The sequence below is a fragment of the Siniperca chuatsi genome, linkage group LG9 (assembly GCF_020085105.1).
Source record: "Siniperca chuatsi isolate FFG_IHB_CAS linkage group LG9, ASM2008510v1, whole genome shotgun sequence".
In the NCBI taxonomy this organism is placed as follows: Eukaryota; Metazoa; Chordata; class Actinopteri; order Centrarchiformes; family Sinipercidae; genus Siniperca; species Siniperca chuatsi.
Window position 1 is genome coordinate 12,544,500 of NC_058050.1, and position 22,035 is coordinate 12,566,534.

The 22,035-nt window shown below is 42.0% G+C and overlaps 1 protein-coding gene across 2 annotated transcripts; it reads left to right on the forward strand.

The window, feature by feature from the left end:
• The first annotated feature begins 858 nt into the window (after positions 1 to 858).
• Positions 859 to 22,010, forward strand: lmtk3 (lemur tyrosine kinase 3). Of its 2 annotated transcripts, none has more exons than XM_044208116.1 (16): positions 859 to 1,420; positions 3,913 to 4,061; positions 4,445 to 4,592; positions 5,250 to 5,323; positions 5,538 to 5,656; positions 6,706 to 6,793; positions 7,802 to 7,950; positions 8,079 to 8,163; positions 8,359 to 8,480; positions 9,853 to 10,002; positions 10,111 to 16,471; positions 16,569 to 16,732; positions 17,473 to 17,606; positions 18,375 to 18,709; positions 18,799 to 18,883; positions 20,559 to 22,010. In XM_044208116.1, exons 1-16 carry the CDS (start codon positions 1,330 to 1,332, stop codon positions 20,690 to 20,692), a joined length of 8,388 nt encoding a protein of 2,795 aa, XP_044064051.1. In that variant the 5' UTR covers positions 859 to 1,329; the 3' UTR covers positions 20,693 to 22,010. The 2 variants fall into 2 exon arrangements, with proteins under 2 accessions (XP_044064051.1, XP_044064052.1); XM_044208117.1 differs by having other exon boundaries at positions 3,913 to 4,046.
• Positions 22,011 to 22,035: the final 25 nt, after the last annotated feature.

Genomic DNA, 22,035 nt, shown 5'->3' on the forward strand with positions numbered 1-22,035 from the left:
AAAAAAGGCATATTGCATCATATAGCAACATCAATGAGCAACACAAAAGATTGACATTTACTTTTGTTTTTCATTGCTGTAAATATTAAAAACATATATGGTGTGAAAATACACTCAGCCTAAAATAAATACTACTTTCATGAGTGATATAATGTTCACTTGTTGGTTTAACTATAGTTTGTGGTGCTGATTAATTGCATCGGGTTACAAATAAGGTTATTTTATTTTACCCACCTCAGTTACATCACCAAAAATTAAATTAAATTAAAATAGCATATAAACAAACTATATATAAAAGTAAATTATATTTACAAGGAAGATATACAGTCATGTATAGGTTTTATATATACAGTATACACAAAAAATATAGGCCACAATATATAGTATGGTAATGTGGAATTTGCAAGTCTAAAACATGTTTTAATATAGTGCAGTTATAACTTTCATACCATAGACCTGTCACATTAAATACATTTAAATAATAATGACAATTCTGTCATTCTGATAATAACAGAAAGTGTTTGTTTTTTGTTTCTAAAGTGAAGAAGCCTTTCACTCTTTGTAGGCGCAGTCAAATGACACGTCATTTTTATTAATTAATAGGTTGCTATAGTAGTAGGCGAATCATCACACCCCAAGGTCCTCATATGAATATTGAAGTAACACTTTAAGAGATTAAAAATCCCATATGAGATCAATATAAACCCACTAGCCTACTGAGCACCACATACACACTATTGGCTCCCTGTGGGAATATTATAACAATATATTATAATAATATAAAGATTTGTTTTTCGTTTTCTGGGCAGCATTATGATGATCAAACTGGACCATGACAATGCGCGCCGTGTGTGTCTGACGTAGGCTGGCGGAGGAGAAAAACACAGACAACCCTCCAACACTGGGAGATAAGGGGGAGAAAGAAATAGGTTTATTATTGTTGGAGAAATAGCGGGTGGTTGTTTTCAGCAGTGCTGTTTTCAGCAGTGCTGTTTTCAGCAGTGCTCCACGCAGACGGAGGCAGAGCAGTAATGTATACAGCGGGCGGTGGGCTGAGGATGCACAATAGAGCATCTCACACACCGTGTTTAATTGCGGATTAGAGCAGAGGGGGAGGATAGGGAGGAGGAGGAGGGGGGGGGGAGCACAACAAGGAAGGCGAAGAGACGCTTTTTATTATTAGGAGAAAAGCGGAGGGGGGAGACAGCGAGAGCGTGAGCCCGGAGACGGCACAGACCGTGGCGGGGGGACGGGAGAGAAGAAGACACCGACACCGACAGTCGGCAGCGTCGCTCGGATGGTGTTGTTGTTGCTCCGGACGCGGCGACGATGCGGCCACACTGCTGGGTGGTGGTAGTGCTGGCGGGGATCATGTCGTACTTCAGCCCGGAGAGAGCCCTCGGAGCCCCGCAGAGGGAAGGTGAGCGGAGTCGGAGTCGGAGGTGGTGGTGGTGGGGGAGGTGGAAGAGAGGGGTTTGAAAACATGTCAGTGATGCTGGAGAAAGGAGGAGAAGGGGGGGAGAGGTAGTCAGTTATTAAAAGGCCTCTCTACATTGGGGGGGGGGGCTAACTGTATTATCAGCCTGTAAGACCGAGACATAATGCGAATTATTATAGCAGTAGGCTACGTGGCTGACTTAATCAAAACAGGAGCGAGCCTGCTTTGGTGATGGGTAGGGTACCATATTTGCATGCAGTGATGAAAATATAAGGGGGGTGTTTCGATCTCGGGCCTCACATCGATGGCATTTAAAAACAGCATATACTGTATGAATAGCAGGCTAAAATCGTCGGTCAGTGCAAGATATCTAGTCTATAAATAGCCTCCTCTGGGCACTGGAGATTATTTAGCCTATTAACCACTGCTGGCATCTTTATTTTTCACAATCTGAATATGCCTTCTTCCCCCAAGATCTGGCAGAGTGTTGTGTTTGTGTAATGTGTGCAGTCATTGTATTGTGGTGTATTGTTTTGATAAGAGCTGCTGGCACGGGGCTGGTGGAAAAGGCCCTGTGTTAGGTTCCTATTTATATTCAGTGTCTGTCTGGACATCTGTCTAGGGAAAGATGAAAGAATAGCACTGCACAGCAATTGTGCATCAGGACCGAAGCCACCAGTTATATGTTTGTGGTGCATGTTTAGGGAACTACACTGCTAAAAGGGTCATTTAGTTTTCATATTTAGCCCCTGTTTTGCAGGTGACCAACAATTATGATCAGTAATTAGCTGTATTTGTCTCTGTTTCATGGGCTCAAACTCATGTAGGATTGATTATCTATGATTTATTGGAATTTAGTGTACCAATTCTCTTTTATTAGCAACACACTGGACCGTTCACCAGCCTACACTTTGATACGAAGGTGGTTTTATATGCTGAACACATCTTTACTTTCCTTTTGCTCGGGATGTGTGAAACAAGTGAATCCTGTTCTGTCTGTGTTGCAACTTTTTGTAAGCAAAAGAAGAAGAAAAAAAAATCAAAGACAAGAAAACAAGAGGTGCTAAAAGTGGTAATTGAAACGAGGCCTACATATTTATCTTGCATTATATTTTTTAGTGGAATGCTGATCCTTTTTCTTTTACAATATTTATTAAGTTGGTAAATTATTAAATGTACTTTGAAATGTATGTATGCAAGTTTACAATATCATGATGTTATGAATTAATGCATTTTTGGATTTGTATGAGGGACACAGAGAATGAAATTGGGATATTTAATGACAGCACAGACTCAAACATAAGTTTAGTCATAAATTTCAAGGTACGATTTCACTATCGATGTTTATGTAACCCCCTGGGTTAATATCATTATATTCTCTAATGCATTTTTATTATTTCTCATGCTTATAGTTATTTGAGATTGTAATATAGTGTTTTTTTAGTGTTAGCAACTATTTTAAATGTGTGTAATGTGTTGTTATATCAGTGAATGCAGCCTTAAAGCTTTGTTTTCGAGAGTACATGGGTTTACATGTGGTGAAATTCCCACCAACTACCTTGCTAATGTTATTCTCGCAGCCTAAAATGCTGCTTTGACTGAGACTTAGAAAAGATAGGCTAAGTCATTTATTGCCAGATGTAGTTTAAATATTAATGTTTATATTTAATTTATAAGTTCTTCACTATGTTAAGCGTGAGTTGGACCTGACTGTTTCAAGGTATCATTGTTCCTCTCTCTTGTCAAGTAATGTTTGACGTATTGTGGCTAGAGTATTTAAATGAAACCTGTAGATAATACCTGAAGGGTATTTAACCACCCTGCCCTGCCCCTTTTCTTTTCTACAGATGGTTCACTTCCCACAATCGACTACGTTGAGGTACAAATATCAAATGTCCCGATCCCTCCCTCTCTCACCTGAGTAGTAAACCTTCCTGATTTGAGTAATTCTTTTTCCAGTTTCCAACCCTTCCCAATTAGCTCTCCTTTTTACCTAAATGACAACTCCAGCCACCCCTCCCCTGCTTCTTAACTGTGTTTCCTGAGTGGAATGCCATTTCTGATACTTCCCCTTTCCCCATGCTTTTTTCCTTACTGGAATGGTATATTATCCCACTTCAAAACTTTAATTCCAGTCTCTTTTTTCTTTTACTGATTCAGACAATCGTTTTTTAACTTCGACTTAGTTTCTTTTCCTGCTTTTTTCCCCCCAAATCCCTGATGCAAGCTGTCCATTGGGGTTCTCCACTGTGTCCCAAACCTGTCGCTAAGAAAACAAACGCTCCAATGGTTTTCCTCTAAACAAAACAGCTGTGTAACAAGTTTTTACACTTTTCTGATTGAGTGAAGTCTCTCTTTTCCTTCTCATTGACTCAAACCTAACAGTGTGTCCCCCCCTTATAGAAGCACAAATACCCTGAAGTTCTGTATTAAATCTTTTCCTCCCTTGTATTTTCTGCCTGTCTTCCTCTCAGTTTCTCAGACCAGGGCTGCATCCCTCTCTCCTCCACCCTACGTCGTCATCCTCATCTCTTGCTCGGGGCTCGTCTCTTTTGTCCTGCTGCTCCTGACCTGCCTGTGCTGTAAGAGAGGAGGAGTGGGATTCAATGTAAGTCTTCAACATGTAAGAGATTTATTCACCTCTCTCTGCTTTCTTTGTTTTTTCACACCTTTTGTGCATACCGATATGGTTTTAATATAAGCTTGACTTGATAAACTGTATGGAAATGGAAACAGGAGTCAATAATTCCAATTTAATGAAGTAGAAATGGTCAATAATCAGCTGTCAGTGTAATCTTGACTAAGCCTCCATCTTTTGACCTGACAGTGTTGTTGTTAAGCTGGCAGACAAGGTGTCATTAGTTTAGAATGGCTGCTTTCTCTTTGTCTGCCTCTGATAGTCGCAGCTAAATCCTACCATATTATTAAGTGAAAGAGTGCAGTTTATTTTATATTTTTAGTTATACCAGTATTGTTATTTTTCTGTGTCTGTTGTGGCTCAACCAGGAGTTTGACAATGCAGATGGGGAGGAGTGCTCTGGAGGCTCCAGTCCCATCCAGGAGGACAGCCTGTCGTCATGTCCCTCCCTCCCTGAGGTCTACACCTTGCCAGTCAGAGACAGGCCCAACTGCTCTGCCCTGCAGGATGGAGCAGGTAACAACCTTAAACAACTCTTCTGTTGTCTGACTCTCGTTTGAGCACGGCTCCAAACCCCTCAAAACGAAGCAAAAGTGCTGTCCTGCACAAATGTCCCTCAGGGTCTGTAGCCTGAGTCACTGATGTGGATCCATTAAAGGTCTTAAACTGAGTTTACAACCAGTAGCATTGGACTCCCTACTTCAATGGAGTGGAAACTATGATCTCAGAAGATTCTGCATCAGTGCTCTGTACAAGCAGGCCAAGTTGGACATTTAGCCACAGACAGAGATGGTATCAGGAGGGTGGAATACATGCATTTTTGTCTCAGGAAGGGTATTGTGTCATTTATTAAAGTCCCCCTTCACTCAAAAATGTGTTTTGCTTATTGTTACTTGTTTGAGCTTCACTATGCAGACTCGTTTATGTGCTGAGTTTGACACAAGAAGTCTGTTTTCAGATTCATCTGATGAAAGTTTCTCTGTGCTGCACTTAAAGCCAATCGTGGTAACTGCACCTATGAGCAGCACTGTAAATATTGTTTTCTCCTGAGTGTATCAGTTTTTAAAAGTGATTTTTTTTCTCCTGTTGTGAGATATAATGTCATAAAAGAACATCAAATGCTGATGTCTGTGTGACCCTGATCTTTTTTTATTTCTCTTCTTTTTTTTACAGACTCCAAGTCTCAGTGCTTCAAAAGACACACTTTAAACTACCTTCAGGAGATAGGAAATGGCTGGTTTGGAAAGGCAAGATGATCGCCTCTCACTTTCAGATATCATTGTGTTTTCATGTAAAATATGACTCACATCATAGATTTTGTTTCTTACAGCATGCTCTGCTCTGTTATATTTAATACTGGCTACCGACCAGATCAGGAGTCTTAACTCAAAATAGTTATTTTACTGCCGGTCTCTTTCTCCTGGGCACTCTTCCATATTATTATCCATCGATCTCTCCTAGGTGATCCTGGCTGAAGTGCTGTGTGACTGCAGCTCCTCTCAGGCCGTGGTGAAGGAGCTGCGTGTCAGTGCCAGCCCTCTGGAGCAGAGGAAGTTCTTGGCAGAGTCTGAGCCGTACAGGTGGGAGAAACTGCGGAAACTGGGGTAACCATTTTGGGGACTTAATGCAAGACTATGTCACTTTTGCAACCACTGTGGCCACATGTCACAATTATGGGATATTGGTTAATTAAGCGTAACAGCAGCACAAATAGAGAAGAGTATTCAGATCATTGAAATGACAGTATGTAAGTCACCATAAGCTACTGGTCATACCAGACAAAGTAAGGCTGTATCGGCAAAACCTGAGTGTGAGGTAGAATGTAAGTTTTGTCATCTTGAGAAAATTACAGTCTCTAAAATCATTGATAAAAGGAGCAACAATATGTCTAGCTTGAATCGTACTTGTTTACTATCAGGACTGACTTGACAACTAACCACATAAACTAATAGAAAAAACTAAAAATAATGTTTTGTTGTGTACTTAGATTGGTAATGTTACTGCAGGTAATAAAACTTGTTCTTGGTGATGAGCACTGAACCGACCTATTTAGTGTGTTTGACTCAGAATCTGACTTGCATTTTGGCTGTCTTTCTCTCTCTTTAACAAAAACACACACACACACACACACACACAGGAAGCATCCAAGGACAGGGCTGTCTGTTCTTTTTCTCTATTCCTATCTTGGCTAAACCCACAACAACCACCACCATCCCTTCACACACTCACACACACAAATATACACCCACAAGAACTAATTTCCACACACATTCATATGTTGTTTACATCTCTTGTTTCTTCTGGTCTTGCTGAGGCCCAAACCCTCCACTTGTCCTGTTATCTTCTCACCTCTTGTGTCCCAGTCTGTGTCTGATGCAAACACACCTACCCAACAACAAGCAAAACACCAATACGCTTTATTTCCATTTTCCAACTTTCATTCACACTTATTTTGGTTTTGCTGCAGTGCCTCACACAAGTGCCTCTTTTTTCTCTCTCTCTCTACTTTCATCTGTGTGGTACAATGGTTGCCAGCTATCTATCTACCTATCTATCTATTGTATCACTGTTTGTCTTTAACTGCCCTGTAATCGATCTGTCCATCTATGGTTTCTCTTTCTCCCTTCAGGAGCCTTAAACATCCCAACATCCTTCAGTGTTTGGGGCAGTGCAGTGAGAGCATCCCCTTCCTCCTGGTTATGGAGTTCTGTCAACTGGTGAGTACAAATCCGCCATTTAAATATGGGACAAAAGTGAAATTGAACATACAAAATAACATAAACATTTCTTTAAAAAGCCTCTGACTTAAAATTAACTACATCATTATTGTTCTTCATTGCAAACACTGTATTGTGTCATTTTAAGGTAAACATAGTACATCATTTTGATTAGTTTTTTGACATCTACAATTTGTGTGAAAATTATTTAGCATCTTTGGAGCTGTGCTGCTTGTCTCACTTTGCTCTGAAAACTCTTATAACAAATGCTAATTGCCATACTGCTTTTATTACTGACAAATGCAGTATTAATCAGCCTGAAAGCTATTATGTTCTACCTTTGTAGCAGTTTTTAAATTTTGTTATAGTTGCATCAAATGTTTAAAAAAATGTATTTATTTATTTACTTTTATTTTCATGAGGTGTTCATTTACTAATTGATTTAATGTAATTTTATGTGAGTAGCTCTGCATATTGTTAGCTGCAGAAATGATAAATTATTAGAATTAGAGATGTTCAAAAGTCACTGATATTTGTTTTGCATCTGCATCGGTTTGTTTTCTTTCCTTCAGCTAGCTTAATCACTGACTGATTAAGACAACCATATGAGTGGACTCTCACGCCAAACAAAGACACAAGCAGATCAATTACAGCAACACAGCAAGAGAAGCCAAACAACACTAGAGTCCTCATAGACTATAGCTATTATCCAGTTTGATAAAGAGTCCTATTGTCCTTTCCTCGCAGATATTTTTCACCCTTTTATATAGTCCTCATTTTATTTCCTTGCCCTTCCTGAAACACAATACAAAGGCTGCCAGCACATTACCAATTCCCCTGCTGCTTTTGAGGCTCTGTGATGGAAAAAGCCTAAAAAGGGACATATTTACTGCAGAAGTTGCAAATATTGTCTTTGCCTGTACGGTGTTGCCTGCAAGTTTTATCTCTGTGTTAGGAGGGCCTAAACACTTGGCCATTAACTCACATCACTCTGTGATGTACAAATAGGGTGACCTGAAGAGGTATCTGCGAGCCCAGCGCAAGGCAGATGGGATGACCCCTGACCTGCCGACTCGGGACCTCTTGACTCTTCAGAGAATGGCTTTTGAGATCACCTCGGGTCTCCTGCATCTCCATGAAAACAACTACATCCACAGGTCAGTCATGACTTCACTCCTGTCCATACTCAGAAGTCTTTAAACAAGATTATATCTCTCAAGTAGACAGAGTGTGTCTCGCTGTTCAATGTGCCTGATTTTCAGAGGGTGTGTTCTGCTCTCTGCAGTGATCTGGCTTTAAGAAACTGCCTGCTGACCTCAGACCTAACTGTTAGGATAGGCGACTATGGCCTTTCACATAACCATTATAAGGTACGTAAACCCTAATATAAGTTCATGATCTATCCATGTAGGCTACCAGATTTTTCAGTCCTATTTTATTATTTTTAGGAACCATAAAGCCTTTGTTATGTCATTATATTCTTGATTAAAATCATGTAAAAAAAAATGACACAATGAAACTTTTCCTCAGTATAAAAGTAATTCTTGTTTCATGTCTTTGTGAAGGAGGACTATTACCTAACTCCAGACAAGCTATGGATCCCATTACGCTGGATTGCTCCTGAGCTGCTGGAGGAGTACAGAGGAGCTCTCATTGTTACTGACCAAACCAAGACCAGCAATGTGTGGTATGTTTTAAAGCTATCACAGCTTATACACAGTTTATACACAGTGCTGCTGAAAAATCTGCATCGACAAGACGGAATTCTTGTGAGTAATGCTATGATCATGCTCGTCTATCTGGTGTCTGTGTCAGTATACACTCATTTGCCACTTTATTAAGTATACCTGTAAAATCTAATGCGAGCCAACAACAGGTTAGCGTAAATTGTACCTTTACAAAGATAATAATGTTCAGTTTTGATTGACACTGTCAGAGAGGTATTAATTTAACTACATGTTTATCATTGAGGTTGTAGTTTGCAGTGGTGTTGAACTGGACTGCATTATATCAAGAGGTGTTTCTAATGTTTTGCCCACTTCATCTACAAACATGAGGAGGAAAAACATTTTAGAAACACATTTAATATAATGCAGCTCTGTACACCACCACTAACTATGGCCTCAGTAATAAACATATAGTTGTATCAACACATCTCAGAAGGTTTTAACAAAAACTGGCCATTATAAGCTTTGTAAAGGTTGAATATGTGGCAGAGAAGTTGTACTGGATTGCAAGTTATTTTGAGTCAAGACATATTCTTGGCAGGATGGGAGGAAATCTGAAAACCGCTTACAGTCTCTTCTTCTTGTCAAGTCATGTTACCCACACATCTAATCCCAGGAAAAGTGTGGCGTGCCTGATAGAGCAAAAGGGAGAGTGTATAGGTATACCTAATAAAGTGACCAAGGAGTGTATGTTGTATATCAGTTTTTATGCTAGTCTCCATTGGTCTCATAGAGTCTCATAGAGACTAAAGACAAACTAAAGACCCAAAGTTAGGTGTTTTGAAATGTTTCTCCAACAAATCATACCACAACGTACCTACCTTTAAAGAGCGTAACCTCAGTTTTCTGAAGCAGAGTATGGAAGTCCATCAGTTTGTCAGCAGTCCTATTGCCAGGCTCAGTAATATCAGAGGAAGTGATGGAAGAACAACAGCCCAAGCTGGACTCAACCCTCAGGCTCTGATATTACAAACACCATTTTAATGTGTTTTGTTGAATGAACCAACAAGAAAACATTCTGGGGAACAAAACACACAGAGGAAGATTACTTTTTGCTCTCACAGAATGATGGCTTAAGATTTAAGAAAGATGTTTATTATTGTATTTCTTCTCCAAACAAGTTTTTTCCCCCTCTAATAATATAATAACACAACTCTAATTACATAATCAATAGATTATCTTTTCACCTGTTTTTTCTTATTATGCCTCTCAGTCTTGTCTGCTGGGAAGTCAGAGCTCTATATAAAACAAGGTGTTGCTGTAAAAGCATTACATAACAAAAAACTAAGATATCTGTCTCTCACCAACTCTACATCTTCTTTTTCCCCCCAGGTCCTTGGGGGTGGTTATATGGGAGCTGTTTGAGTTTGGCTCTCAGCCCCACAGACACCTGAGTGACGAAGAGGTGCTGACGTTTGTCATTAGGGAGAGACAGATCACCTTGGCCCAGCCCAGACTCAAACTCTCCCATGCAGACTACTGGTCAGTAGTCATCCACTAAGTGCATTGTGCAGAAATGACTATTATGTCCATGGAAAGTAATTGTGTCTCTCCAAACGTACCTCCTCTGTTTTTCTCTCCTGTCTACAGGTATGAGATCATGCAGTCCTGCTGGCTACCTCCATCCCAACGCCCTTCTGTAGCGGAGATATTCCTCCTCCTCTCCTCCCTCCTGGCCGCTGAGCGAGAAATGGTGAGGGGGAGTGTCGGGGAAGAAGATGAAGAGGATGAGGAATATGAGGAGGGCAGAGGACGGAGAGGGGAGAGCGAGGAGTCGTTTGAAAGACGCTGGGACTTACTCCGTCCACCTGCCTTCCAGACTGGAGCAAACGAGCGGCAAAGGGAGCGAGAGTACGTCAGGGAAGACAGAGATAACTCCTACCCCCTACTGGACCCTGTGGGGAACTGTATCACCCCGTCCTCATCTGAACTGGATGACATCCTGACAGTCACTGAAACTAGCAAAGGCTTGAACTTTGAGTATTTCTGGGAGAAGGCTCATGCCAGACGAGGCTACAAACCGCTTCCTCCTCCTCAGCCAATCCCGACTGTGAACAATAACCACAGACAGTCTTTAGACACTCCCACTGTGGTCCCAGTGATAAGCGCCCGCAGTCCTTCCCTTGCCAGCGAGTACTACATCAGATTAGAGGAGCACACTCCCCAGGACAAGTCACCAACTCTTAAAGGGAAGACTCAGTCCTCTTTCCGTTCTGACTCAATTTGCCGTGGAGACATGGAGCTGGTGGAGATTCGCAGTGGAATGCTGGGAAAAGAGCGAGTCCCCTATTGTTTTTCTGACAAGTGTGGAAAGGGTCTCCAGACCGTTAGATCAAGTGAGGTTCAACTCCAGGTGCCCAACACAGGTATGGCTGAATTCAGAGACACTTCGAGCAGAGTGACTGACTTCTCAGTAGTTGATTTAGGGGATGATGATGAAGAGGAGAATAAAAACAGTGAGGCAGATAAAAAATCATCCATGGGTTCTCAAGCCCCGGTCCTTCCTCCCAAGCCTCGCTCCATGTCCATGTCATCAGCCAACCACCTTCACTCGCGCCCCCTCCCCGCCCCTCCGCTCGGATATAGAGGACTGCCTCACTACACCATCACTGGAAAAATCGAAACAGACCCCCATCTCATGAGCACCTGCCCACCTTCTACCTTTGATCACCTGGGACTCCATCGGGCTCGACAGACTCTACCCCCATCCCCGTCCCTCTCCCCCTCCCTTCCCCCATCGAGCCATCCAATTTACTCCCAGCCTCCTCAAATGTGTCCTCCACCTCTCCCTCCCCACTCCAAACCACAAAGAATCTGCCCCAGCTACAACACAGCAGGCACTTATTCAAGATACAGTAAGCCGCAGATGCAGAGATCCAATAGAGACCCACTATCCTGTGACTTGTCTGACAGAGAGGGTGGTACCAGGCACTTAGCATCATTGCACAACTCCAAGGAGACTTCTCATTCTCGTGCAAAAGACTTTGACTCTCCTGTTCGTCGAGAAAACCCATTGCGCCCTATTTATCGCAATTTACCCCGCCCTCAGCCCACAAACCCCCAGCTTGACAGACAGTCTTCATCCAGTCCCACCTACTCAGATGAGGATGACTCTCCCTTTATGTCCCCTGAGAGACCCAGCGGTGGGACTACTGTCACTCACTCCAACCTATCTGAAGAGACAGACCCAGCCTGTGCAGAGCTCTTCTCCAGGGGAATGAAAAGGACTCAGTCACGCCTTGACACCATCCTGCCTAGCATTTGGAAGGAAGATGCTGAACTTCAGGCAGATCGTGTGGCCGCTGCCAAGAAATCCCCCATGCATCTGTTTCTGACAGAGATATCTAGTGTGACAGAGTCTAGTGAGTGCAAGTCAGAGGCTTCATGGGAAGAAGAGAAGGAGGAGAAAAGAGATGGTGAGAGATGGGGGAACTTTGTGCTGCCCAACAGAGGGATGCGCCGCTCTCAGTCACTGATCACAGAGCTGGGGTCAGCAGGACAGTCATGGGGGCCAGAGAAACGGACCAACAAGACAGGAGCTGAGGAGGACAATACATTCACTAAAGAATCATTCCAGAGGGATCTTTTCCTCACAGAGATCGACACAGGAAGGATGGACACGGATCTGGAGGGAGGATCAGAAGGTGATCCAGTAAAATACCTCTATCCTCCAGGATCCAGATTGCGGCCCTATGTCTGTGCTCCAGGTCTCCCCTCATACACAGAGGCTGAGGAAGCCTATTCAAAGGGTATTCGTAGATCCCGCTCTCTCCTCTCTGAGATCACCATCGGGAAGCAGGAGTCTGAAGTGCAGCAGACTGAGAAGGAGCCTCGGAGAACAGAAATGACCAGGGAGGAGTTCCTGAAGGAGATCCAATCAGCTGAGACCTTTCTGACTGAAATCATATCTAGACAAAACGCTGCCGCAAACAGAAAGCAAACAGACTCATCTAGCTCCCCTACTCCCCTGTCTCCTGAATATGAATCCATATGCATTGACCCGAACTCCACACAGACCATCAGATTTAAGTCAGATAGCTCCATACGAGCAAAAGGCAAAGATGATACACAAACTGAGGCCATCTACGCCCAAGTGACCAAGCGCGCTAAAAAGAGTGAGATAAAGGTTTCTATGAGACCGGAGATCCCAATCCTTCATATAGGATCAAATAAACAACCTCTTAAACTGGAGAGCCAAGGAAGCGATGCTGACCACTGCCAATCTGGTGACTTTGTATTTTCAGAAATCATGCCAAAAAATGGTCTTCTGCACAACCAAACACTTGCATGTCAAAAAGAAGAGGAGGAGTGTTCAGACGGCCCTGCCTTACCTGCCAGAGGAGAGCAAACAGATCTTGTAGAGCACTCTCCTTCTGAGTCCACTGAGGGTGTTAAGGAATGTAACACTGTGCTACTGCGTGAGAACAAATCCCTAATTACAAATGAAACAGATAGTCAAAAGGCTGCTGTTATAGGGAATGGTGAGATAATGAAAGAAGACGTACAGGCCAGCAGCCCTGAGAGAGGAGATCAAACATGTGGAAAGACCGATACCATGTCTTATGATCATGATAAAGAAAAGTACCACACTGATAAAGTTCCTACAGTGGACTCTGAACACATGACAGCAGATGATGATTTGGAGAACTCTAAAAATTTGGGTTCTCAAAATAATGATGAAAGAGAAAATTTACTTCGACACAATGACACTGGTCAAGAAAAACACTGTCACATTGCCCCAAAGGCACCCACTCCTGCTGCCACTCCAACCACTCCAGACTGGGACCCATCCTCTGATGTCTCACTTGTCACCCCGACCGACTCGGCCCTGTCACCTATGACTTCCAGCTCAGCCGACTGCCTCACACCTAGTGACTCATGGACGAGCGGTGGAGGAGAAGTGGGAAACGGTGGGTGGCGAGCTCTGGGAAATGAAACACCGCATCGAGACTCTGCCTATTTCTCAGACAGTGAGTGGGAGGGGGACGGGATGAACAGGAGGAGCAGCGATGGACTTATTGCTTCCAGGCCGAGCAGCGGTCGAGGAGGGGATAGGGGAACGCTGACAGGGATAGAGGAAAAAACTGAGGAGGAGGGAGAGATGGGAGAAAAGAGCCCCTTAAGAAATAGTACACAGATGTCAGATAACAAAGGTGAATCTGGAGAAAAGACAACTATTGAGATATGTGAGGAAACGAGTACTCAAAATCAAAATGCTTCAGAAAATGCCATCTCTCATTTAGGTGATGACAAAGATATTCTAAACAAAGGGCTGGAGTCATCGCAGAGAGACGATTCTGGCATTTTCCCAAACGAGAGCAAAAAGTCAACACTGCTGAGTGATGATCATCAGGCCAAGGACTGTGTTGACTTAATTGATAAGTTGTTCTCAGAATTAGATGATGAGCCACTAAAAGGGCTCCCGCACAGCGGTGGGTATACAATAGACAACCAGTTCACAGATGGCATCATCTCTCAGATGACAGATTGCAAATACCGGGACGCTGCAGAGAATGATTTAAATCTACATTCCAAGAGCCTTGCTGGGACAAATATTTTGATCGAGTCTATATCTGGCAGCCAGTCAAAGGATTGCATGTTAAGGCCCAGCAACAATGATTACACAAGTGTTACAGAGATGGATATTGATCTCTCTGCAATGAACTCCCTCAAATGTGGAAATGATACTGTTGAATCTGTAACACCATCCCAAGTTGACAACAGAGAGTCAAGATTATCTAAACTGTACGGCATTCAAACCAGTGATGCCACATCTAACAATGAAATCCCATCTGTAGTTGAGCCAAGTGATGATGGGAAGTCTGTCTATGATAAAGTGAGTGGTCTGATGTGTCCCTCTTGGGCTGAGGAGGGTGTTGAAGAGCCTGAGAGACGTGAAGAAAGGCCTGGTCTAGACCACAACGAACTGGGCCTGAGAAACCTGCGCTGCTCAGACGTCAGCGAGGACAAGAAGGTCACGACAGACACAGAGAAACAGCTGGCTGCCGCAGAGCTGAGTAACGCCATGAAGGAAAAATCGCCCCTGAGAGGAGCAGCAAGTCGAATGGACTCTGCTAACAGTGTGGATAAAGACTCCTGTGAGGGCCTGGATGTAAAAACTAAAGAGTTATGGAGCGCCCTAGAGGAGGATGAAGGATGTACAGGCTCTGGTGTGGTAAGAGGAGAGTTTGACTGCCAGCGTTTCTCACAGTCAAGCGACTTACGCCTGTGGCCTGATGAAAATGACCAGTGGGCCTCTCCAGAGAGGAGGTGCCAAGACATTGAACTGAGATCTGAATTTTTCTCCGGATTCAGTAACAAGACCTGGGAGGTAGGGGAAAGGCTTGTTGTCGGTCAGGAGTTTTGGGAGACTGACGAAAATGATGAACTTGCGGAAAGTGAACCTCACCCTGCTGTCTTGGAGGGATGTGAAGAAACCTGGAATAATGAAACACAAGGATTTGCTGGTAATAATGCCATGAAGGAAAAGTGGGAAGATGATGATGACCAACAGACTGTCCAAGTGGAAGACATACAACAGGAGGAGAATATTGAGAACCTAGGAGAAATTGGCCGTTTTAACGAAGACCTGAAAAGAGAAATCTCAGATATTGAAGTAGAGAATATAGAAATCCCAGAGCAGGAGACCTTGGAGCAAGGAGAGAGGCAGATTTCTTCATGCACAGAGACAGTCAGGGACAGAGAAGGTCTGCTAGACTCCACAGAGACAGAGGGAAATCAAAATTTTAACAGGTGGCCTCAGAATCACCTCTGCAACATTCAAAAAGAGGGACAGACATCAGCTGAGCATGCTGACAAAGAATCTAATTTAGAGAACGACTTCAGTCACACTTTAGAGAATAAAAGCTCAAATATATCTATTTGCATCACCGAAGCTTCTCGTGTGAACTCTTCAGACCTTGTTGAATCAGGCTTAGATTCAGAGGATGCAATGAGCCCACGGCTTGCAAGGCAACACATAGAAGATAGAGTAAGCATTATGAACGTAGAGGAGGTTTACAGAGACTTGTCTCTTCCACCCAATCCTATCTCTTGTCCCAGTGACCTTGATGTGCAGGAGGAGATAGATCAGTCATATCCACAGGTAGACAATTTCAGTTCAGTAGATTTTCCTAGTCCTCCACCAAGCATAGACCTTGATGTGCAAGATGATAAATTGGAGAGTTTAGACGACTCTTTTCCTAGTCCGCCGCCATCTGTTGAAGAGGAAGAGGAGTTTATTAGTCACATTAATCTAGAAGACGTTATTGCTAGTACTGAAACAGTGCCGTATATTTCCCCAACACACAACACAGATGTCTCAGAGCCACCTGCTACAATTCAGAGTATAGGGATCTCAGCCAATCTGAACCTCCCCTCTGTGTATATAACACTGGCCGATGAGAACGACCTTACGCCCAACATAGAAAAGCAGGATGAACATAATAATCTGTTCCAGAAAACATCATCTGCCACCCCATCTTCACCCCAAGTTCCCCTCAACAATCTCCCAGAATTACTGATTTCTGAGTGGAAAGATTTGGATGAGGAGCCCCTGGAGGATTTTGAAAAACTGGAACAACTGTGCTGCATATCTGGGGATGAGGAGGACTCTCTGGGCAACCTTTTTCTGGGCAACCTGGAGCTCCTGGAGTCTTTGAAGAAAACACCTGATCAGAAAGGCTGTAGAGTTGGCGATAGTGATACAGGTGAAGAGATATGTGGCTCCTCTACTCCCGAGGGGAGCAGGATGGATTTAAAGGAAGACGGGATCTTTGATAACTCTGATAAGTTGGCAGAGTCTGCACCACATGTGATCCTCGATTCACAGGAGAAACTGTCACCTCGAGAGGAGAGGAATGATGGCAAGAGATCCCCAGGCCAAACATCTGATGTCAAAGACCAGGGATCTCTCTCGAAGATGACAACAAAGAATGGCCTTATGATGCAGGTGGGCATATTTTCTTGTTCTTTGATGTAAGTGTGCTCCTTATATTACCTTTCTGAGTTCATTTACCCCTATTTATTGTCTTGTTTTGTTGCTTCAGGTGTGTGAGGAGAGGCTGCAGTACTCCCTCTGTGAAAATGTGAAAACAAATGTGCTTTGGGGGTCGACTGTTAAAGACACAGTTATGCTGCGGCCCTGGGGGGAACAAATCACAGAGAACAGCAGTGAGCTTGTCACTGTGAAAGAACAAAAAGAGGATGAAAGGTATGAAGATGGCTGAATTTGGAAATCTATTCCTGAGTTTATGTTAAAGGGTCGATTCACCCAAATCACACAAAAAATAACTGACTTACCTTTAGTGGTATCTTATGGGGCCCATAATTTTTCTTTTATTCACAAAATATCCTCATTAGGGACTTCAGGGGCACATCAGTATTCAGCAATACAGATCATTTTGGTTTTATTTGCCCAGTGTTTGACACATTTGTTTGCCTTCACCCCAATATAGTGGGGGTGAGTGGATTCTGAATTGCAGTGCTCGGACCAATAAAAATAAAAAATTAAAACATCAACATCAACACGCTTTTCAAAAAGAGTGTCCCTGTTACTCTGGATAATCTACAGAACACCCTGCGACACGTTTTCAGAGGGACTATTTCTTTGGTAGAAAGTAGTTCCAGTGAAAACTGTTGACATAAACATCTGTTGATTATCTAAAGTAACAGGGATACTGTCTCTGGAAAGAGATGTAGCTGTGGGCACCACAAATGAATTTCCATTATTTTGCATCATATTGGTGGTTGCAGCATAAATTGCAGAGATATTACAAAATACTGCATGGCTAGATTCCATAAAGGTTAAGTGAAAAATGTGTTATTTTGGTGAAGTGACCCTTTAATATGTGTATGTATGTGTATAATATGTTAACATGTTTTAATTATTGTGTGTGTGTGTGTGTGTGTGTGTGTGTGTGTGTGTGTGTGTGTGTTTTGTTGTTGTTGTAGCCACGAGGAGCAGGAAAGTTCCCCCAGCATTCAGCTGCACACCGAGTCTGATGAAACGAAAGCTGAGCCACTCACTGTGATTGAACAACCTGAGGTCACAACCCCTCAGCCTACTGTAAACCTGGCAATGAAAGGTACCTTCATGTTGCATGTATTTCTAATATACATGACTGAGATAATTAAATACTTATAACATGTATAGTACATCTTCAGTTGCCTTTTAAGACTAGTTACTCCTTCTCAAATATTTTTACTTGTAAAAGTTTGTTTCCCCATTGATTTCTGTTTTCCCTTCTCTTAACCAGAACCTAACTCTGCAATGCCTACCTAATGTTAAGCTAAATTAAGGTCTTACCCCAATCATGGAGCGTAGCATTGTGGGAAACACTATTCGAAGGGGAAACAGACTTCAGCAAAAGAGTTTTAATAATATATAGTGAAGAGAGATAAGAACAAGATGAAAGAGCTAGAACCCTTTATTTTCTACAGGACACAGAAAACAATGACAACAACGAAAAATAAAAACAAACTAGTGCATAATTAAGTAAATATCTTCAATCTAAAAAGAAAAGGAAGACGAATCAGAGGGAAAAATAGCAGATGTCAATACCTCCTAAGCAAACTGGTCTGCCTGTAGAGGGTCGGAAAACTTTCATCCACATTTTTAAAGAGTTTTCTGGCATTGAGGTAAACAAATAAATAAAGGTGACAGTGATACTGTCACTTCAGTTCCTGGCAAGTGATTTAACTTCCTGTCCTAATTCTAATAAATTTACTTAATTACTTCACTAATCCAATTTGTACAAGTTGGGACTGTTGCCCGCTTCCAGTTAGGCGAGAGCTGGGACTCTTGTCAGGTATCCCTCATATCTAACATCTCTTCCCTGCTCTCTTTTTCACAGCAAAACTAGCTCGTCTGTCCCTCGCTCTCCCTCCTCTCACTCTGACTCTTCCCCTCATCCCCACCGGTAAAGGAGGATTTGGCGATGGTGCGATTGGAAATCGGATCGGAAGACGGAGAGGTCTGTCCTCGGGAAGCGACCCTGACGATGAGGAGGAGGATGAGCAGGAGGACGAAAGCTCCCGGACGGTGATTGTTGTCACAGAAACAGACGTGGACAAACGTGTCGGGCTGAGGAGTCTGCTGAAATCACCCAAGGAACCGATGGACAGAGAGAAGGACAGAGGAAGAAATGTGTCCTTTTTTGATGATGTCACGATCTATCTTTTTGATCAGGTATTTCAAATACTTCCAATAACTGATTTATAAGAGATCATGTTAGATATGACAAAAGGAGGCCTGACTATTCTGTTTCATTATAACAGGAAACTCCAACCAATGAGTTGGGCACTTCAGCGCCCACTAGTCGAGCCCCAGTGTCTGTCAAGAGCACCAAGTTGGATTTTCGTGGTAAGATACCTGCAAAACTAATGACATTCCCATCATCCTCAGCTGTACATTGTGTTTTGCTAAACATTATACCTGTTTAATATCAGCACGTTGGCATTGTCAGTGTGAGCATGTTAGCATGCCCACATTAGCATTTAGCACTGCTGTGCCTAAGTGCATCATCACAGAGCCGCTAGCATGCTGTAGACTCTTAGGCTTGTTAGACGATAAAGATAATGCGCAGAAGTCTGAAATATGTTTAATTCTATACATGTATAATCACACAGTCCCTACCTTGAGTCGGAGAATGACGTAATAAAATCTAACAGCCTCTAACTCATCCCCGCCCACCCAAATGGAAAAACCTCAGTTCAACCATGTCCTCTGCAAATATGCAGCCAGAATTAATCTTCTATAATTATCCCCCTCGACACTGTGACATGTGGAACTGAGCGGGGACATAAATCCTGCGCTCAACAATGCAAGCCTAAGCTGTGTTTCCTAACACATTTTCATTTGCTCTCTTGACTTCCTCTCTCCATCTCGTACAATGATCACCTCATTTCACAGAATAATGAAAGTTTGGGCTCAGACTTTCCTTTGGGCTGTGCACATATACAGCAATGCAGAAACTCCAAAATTAGATGCTTTCATGATCTTTGCAGCCTTTAGAATTGAAACTTCAAAGCGTTGAAAGAAGAGGCTGTGTTCCCTTTGAGTTATTTTTAACTAAAAACTGTTTGGTATTGCTTCAGTGTGATTATATTAATAGATATAGATTATTAGTTTATTTTCTGACTTGACTAATATCTTGCTGTATATGTCAGTAGTATTAAAGGCACATGTATCCCAGTCATGAATGGATTATGAGACAACAGGCCCCTGGGCACAGACTTGTAAAAGGCCCACCAACCAGACTGCAGGTGAACCAGAACGCTCAGGTGCTGCTGTTAGTTTAAAAACTGAACCTGAACTTCAGTATTTAGTTTACACTGGGGATTTGAATCTAATTTAAATTGCTTTACTAATTAACTAATACTAATATTTTAATTAAATGTTACTGTAGCTTCAGTATGCTGTGCAGCTGTAATATAATATATATATCTTGCCCAGGGTCCCCCTGACCCCTTGGCCCCTGGGTCCATTCAGTAATCCATCCATGATATCAGTGTTGATGCTTTTAACATTCGGACAGTTATGATAATGTGTGAGGGACCAAGCAAATCAGACTGTAAATAGTTCCTCAGTTTAATCCACAATATCACTTGGTACTGTATGATTGAAGAAGAAGAAGAGATTTTATATTGAATAACACATTTGAAAATATGACTTAAGTTTTGGGCTTCCCCCATGAATCCTGATAAGTAGGTTCTGACCAGCTACCACGCCAGTAGTATATAAGTAAGCCAACCTAGACTCTCCCTTTTGCTGGAGGAATCAGGACACAGATAACAAAAGGACAGAAACTAAAGCAGCAGGAAGATCTCAAATAATTACTAATGAGCTGAAAGTCTGTTTTATGATATATGAAACATTGTGTCGTAATTTGACTTGTAAATTACTGCTATGAACATGACCTGATGACAAAATGGAGGTAAAGTGAAATGGTTTGGGGAAGCACAACTCAAGCTATGCACCTAAGAAACATGTGACTGGGCCTTCACATAGCGCTTGACTTTGTTTTTCTTTCCATCAGGGCCAAACATGAAGAGCAAAGAATCAAAAAGGAAAGATGATTTATCAATCAAACCAAGGTCGCCTGTGGGGGCCAATCCAGTGACATCGTCGCGCTTCACTGTCAGCCCTGCCAACGATCCCCACTTGGCATGATGTCATATGTCATCGTGGGAACCTTTAGAGCTGAACCCTCTTGGACTGGCCAGTGAATTAACCCCAACAACCAGCCATTCACCCAGAGGCTATTTTTTTATTGAATAGGCAACTGAAAGAATGAGAATCCCGTTTTAAAAGCTGGACACATTCCAGGTTTTACCAGCAACAGGATTTTGTATGGGGTTGTTGTGCTCCTGCCTGCCACTATTTACAGAGTTTATTCATGGCCTTTGGCTACAAAAGTCTTTGGAAAAGGCAGCATATGCTAGGACAAGAGGAGCCTGGAGCTTTGTAAAATCTGAAACAGATTTGACAGCTATGCAGTGGGAGTCTTGCTGTGTACCAGCTTACCTTCTCTTTTTCTGCTTAATTTTGTTGTATTATTCCCCAGATGTGCGGGGAATGCACTTTCCTTAGTCATTCATCTGTCTATGTAAACTCTTGGATTCCAGTCCTCTCTTTATTAAAGAAGTTTTTCATTGCAGTCAGTCAGTTGTTCTTGTAAGCAGCAGTTTGGAACAGAAATCGCTTGACTCCTGTATTTGAGAATACTCCTTTGCATTTGTACAAATATCATAATACAAGTGTATACAATATCATTTTAGAGCTGTTTACTTTTAGATGTATTCTTAGACTGCACGAAAAATGAAACAAGCTATGCTTCTTTATACTTTTGGTTCTACAAAGATTTCTCTTACGTTATTACTATTTATTTATATGTTATATAGTTTTATTTATTTATGTAAAGCCAGTTTCCATGCAATATTTTATTTATTTGATTATTTATTTACTTATTTATTAATCAGTTTATTTATGTGGTTTTCTGCAATTAACATGTATTAACTTAGCTATAATTTGTTTGGGACAGAATGCATCTAGGTTATACCTTCTCTAAGATCTTCATAACAAATAAATCAAAATATTTTCCCAAACGTCTTAATTGCTAAAAAACTATTTTGTATAATTTAACTTGTTAATATATGCCGATCTGTATGGAACTATGTCCTGTAATGTGTCATTATTTTCCAATGTCTATGAATTTTTAGCTGTCTTGTCATTCTTTTACCTTGTTTAATGACAGTTAATGTAGCTTAGCATGAAAAATCAAAGCCTTTCATCAGTAAATAACTCCATTTGTTTGTGTATCTGTTAATTTACCCCATTTTCTACTAATAACAGTCCATCATGCAGTCGAGGTCCAACTAGTACATTTGTTTAGTCTGTTTAAATGTTGGTTTAAAACCTGTATTGTTTAAAGAATGGTTTTCAAGGGATAATGTATAAACAAGGGGAAATAAAAACTTCAAAATGTGAACCTCTTATTGAACTGTCTCATGACA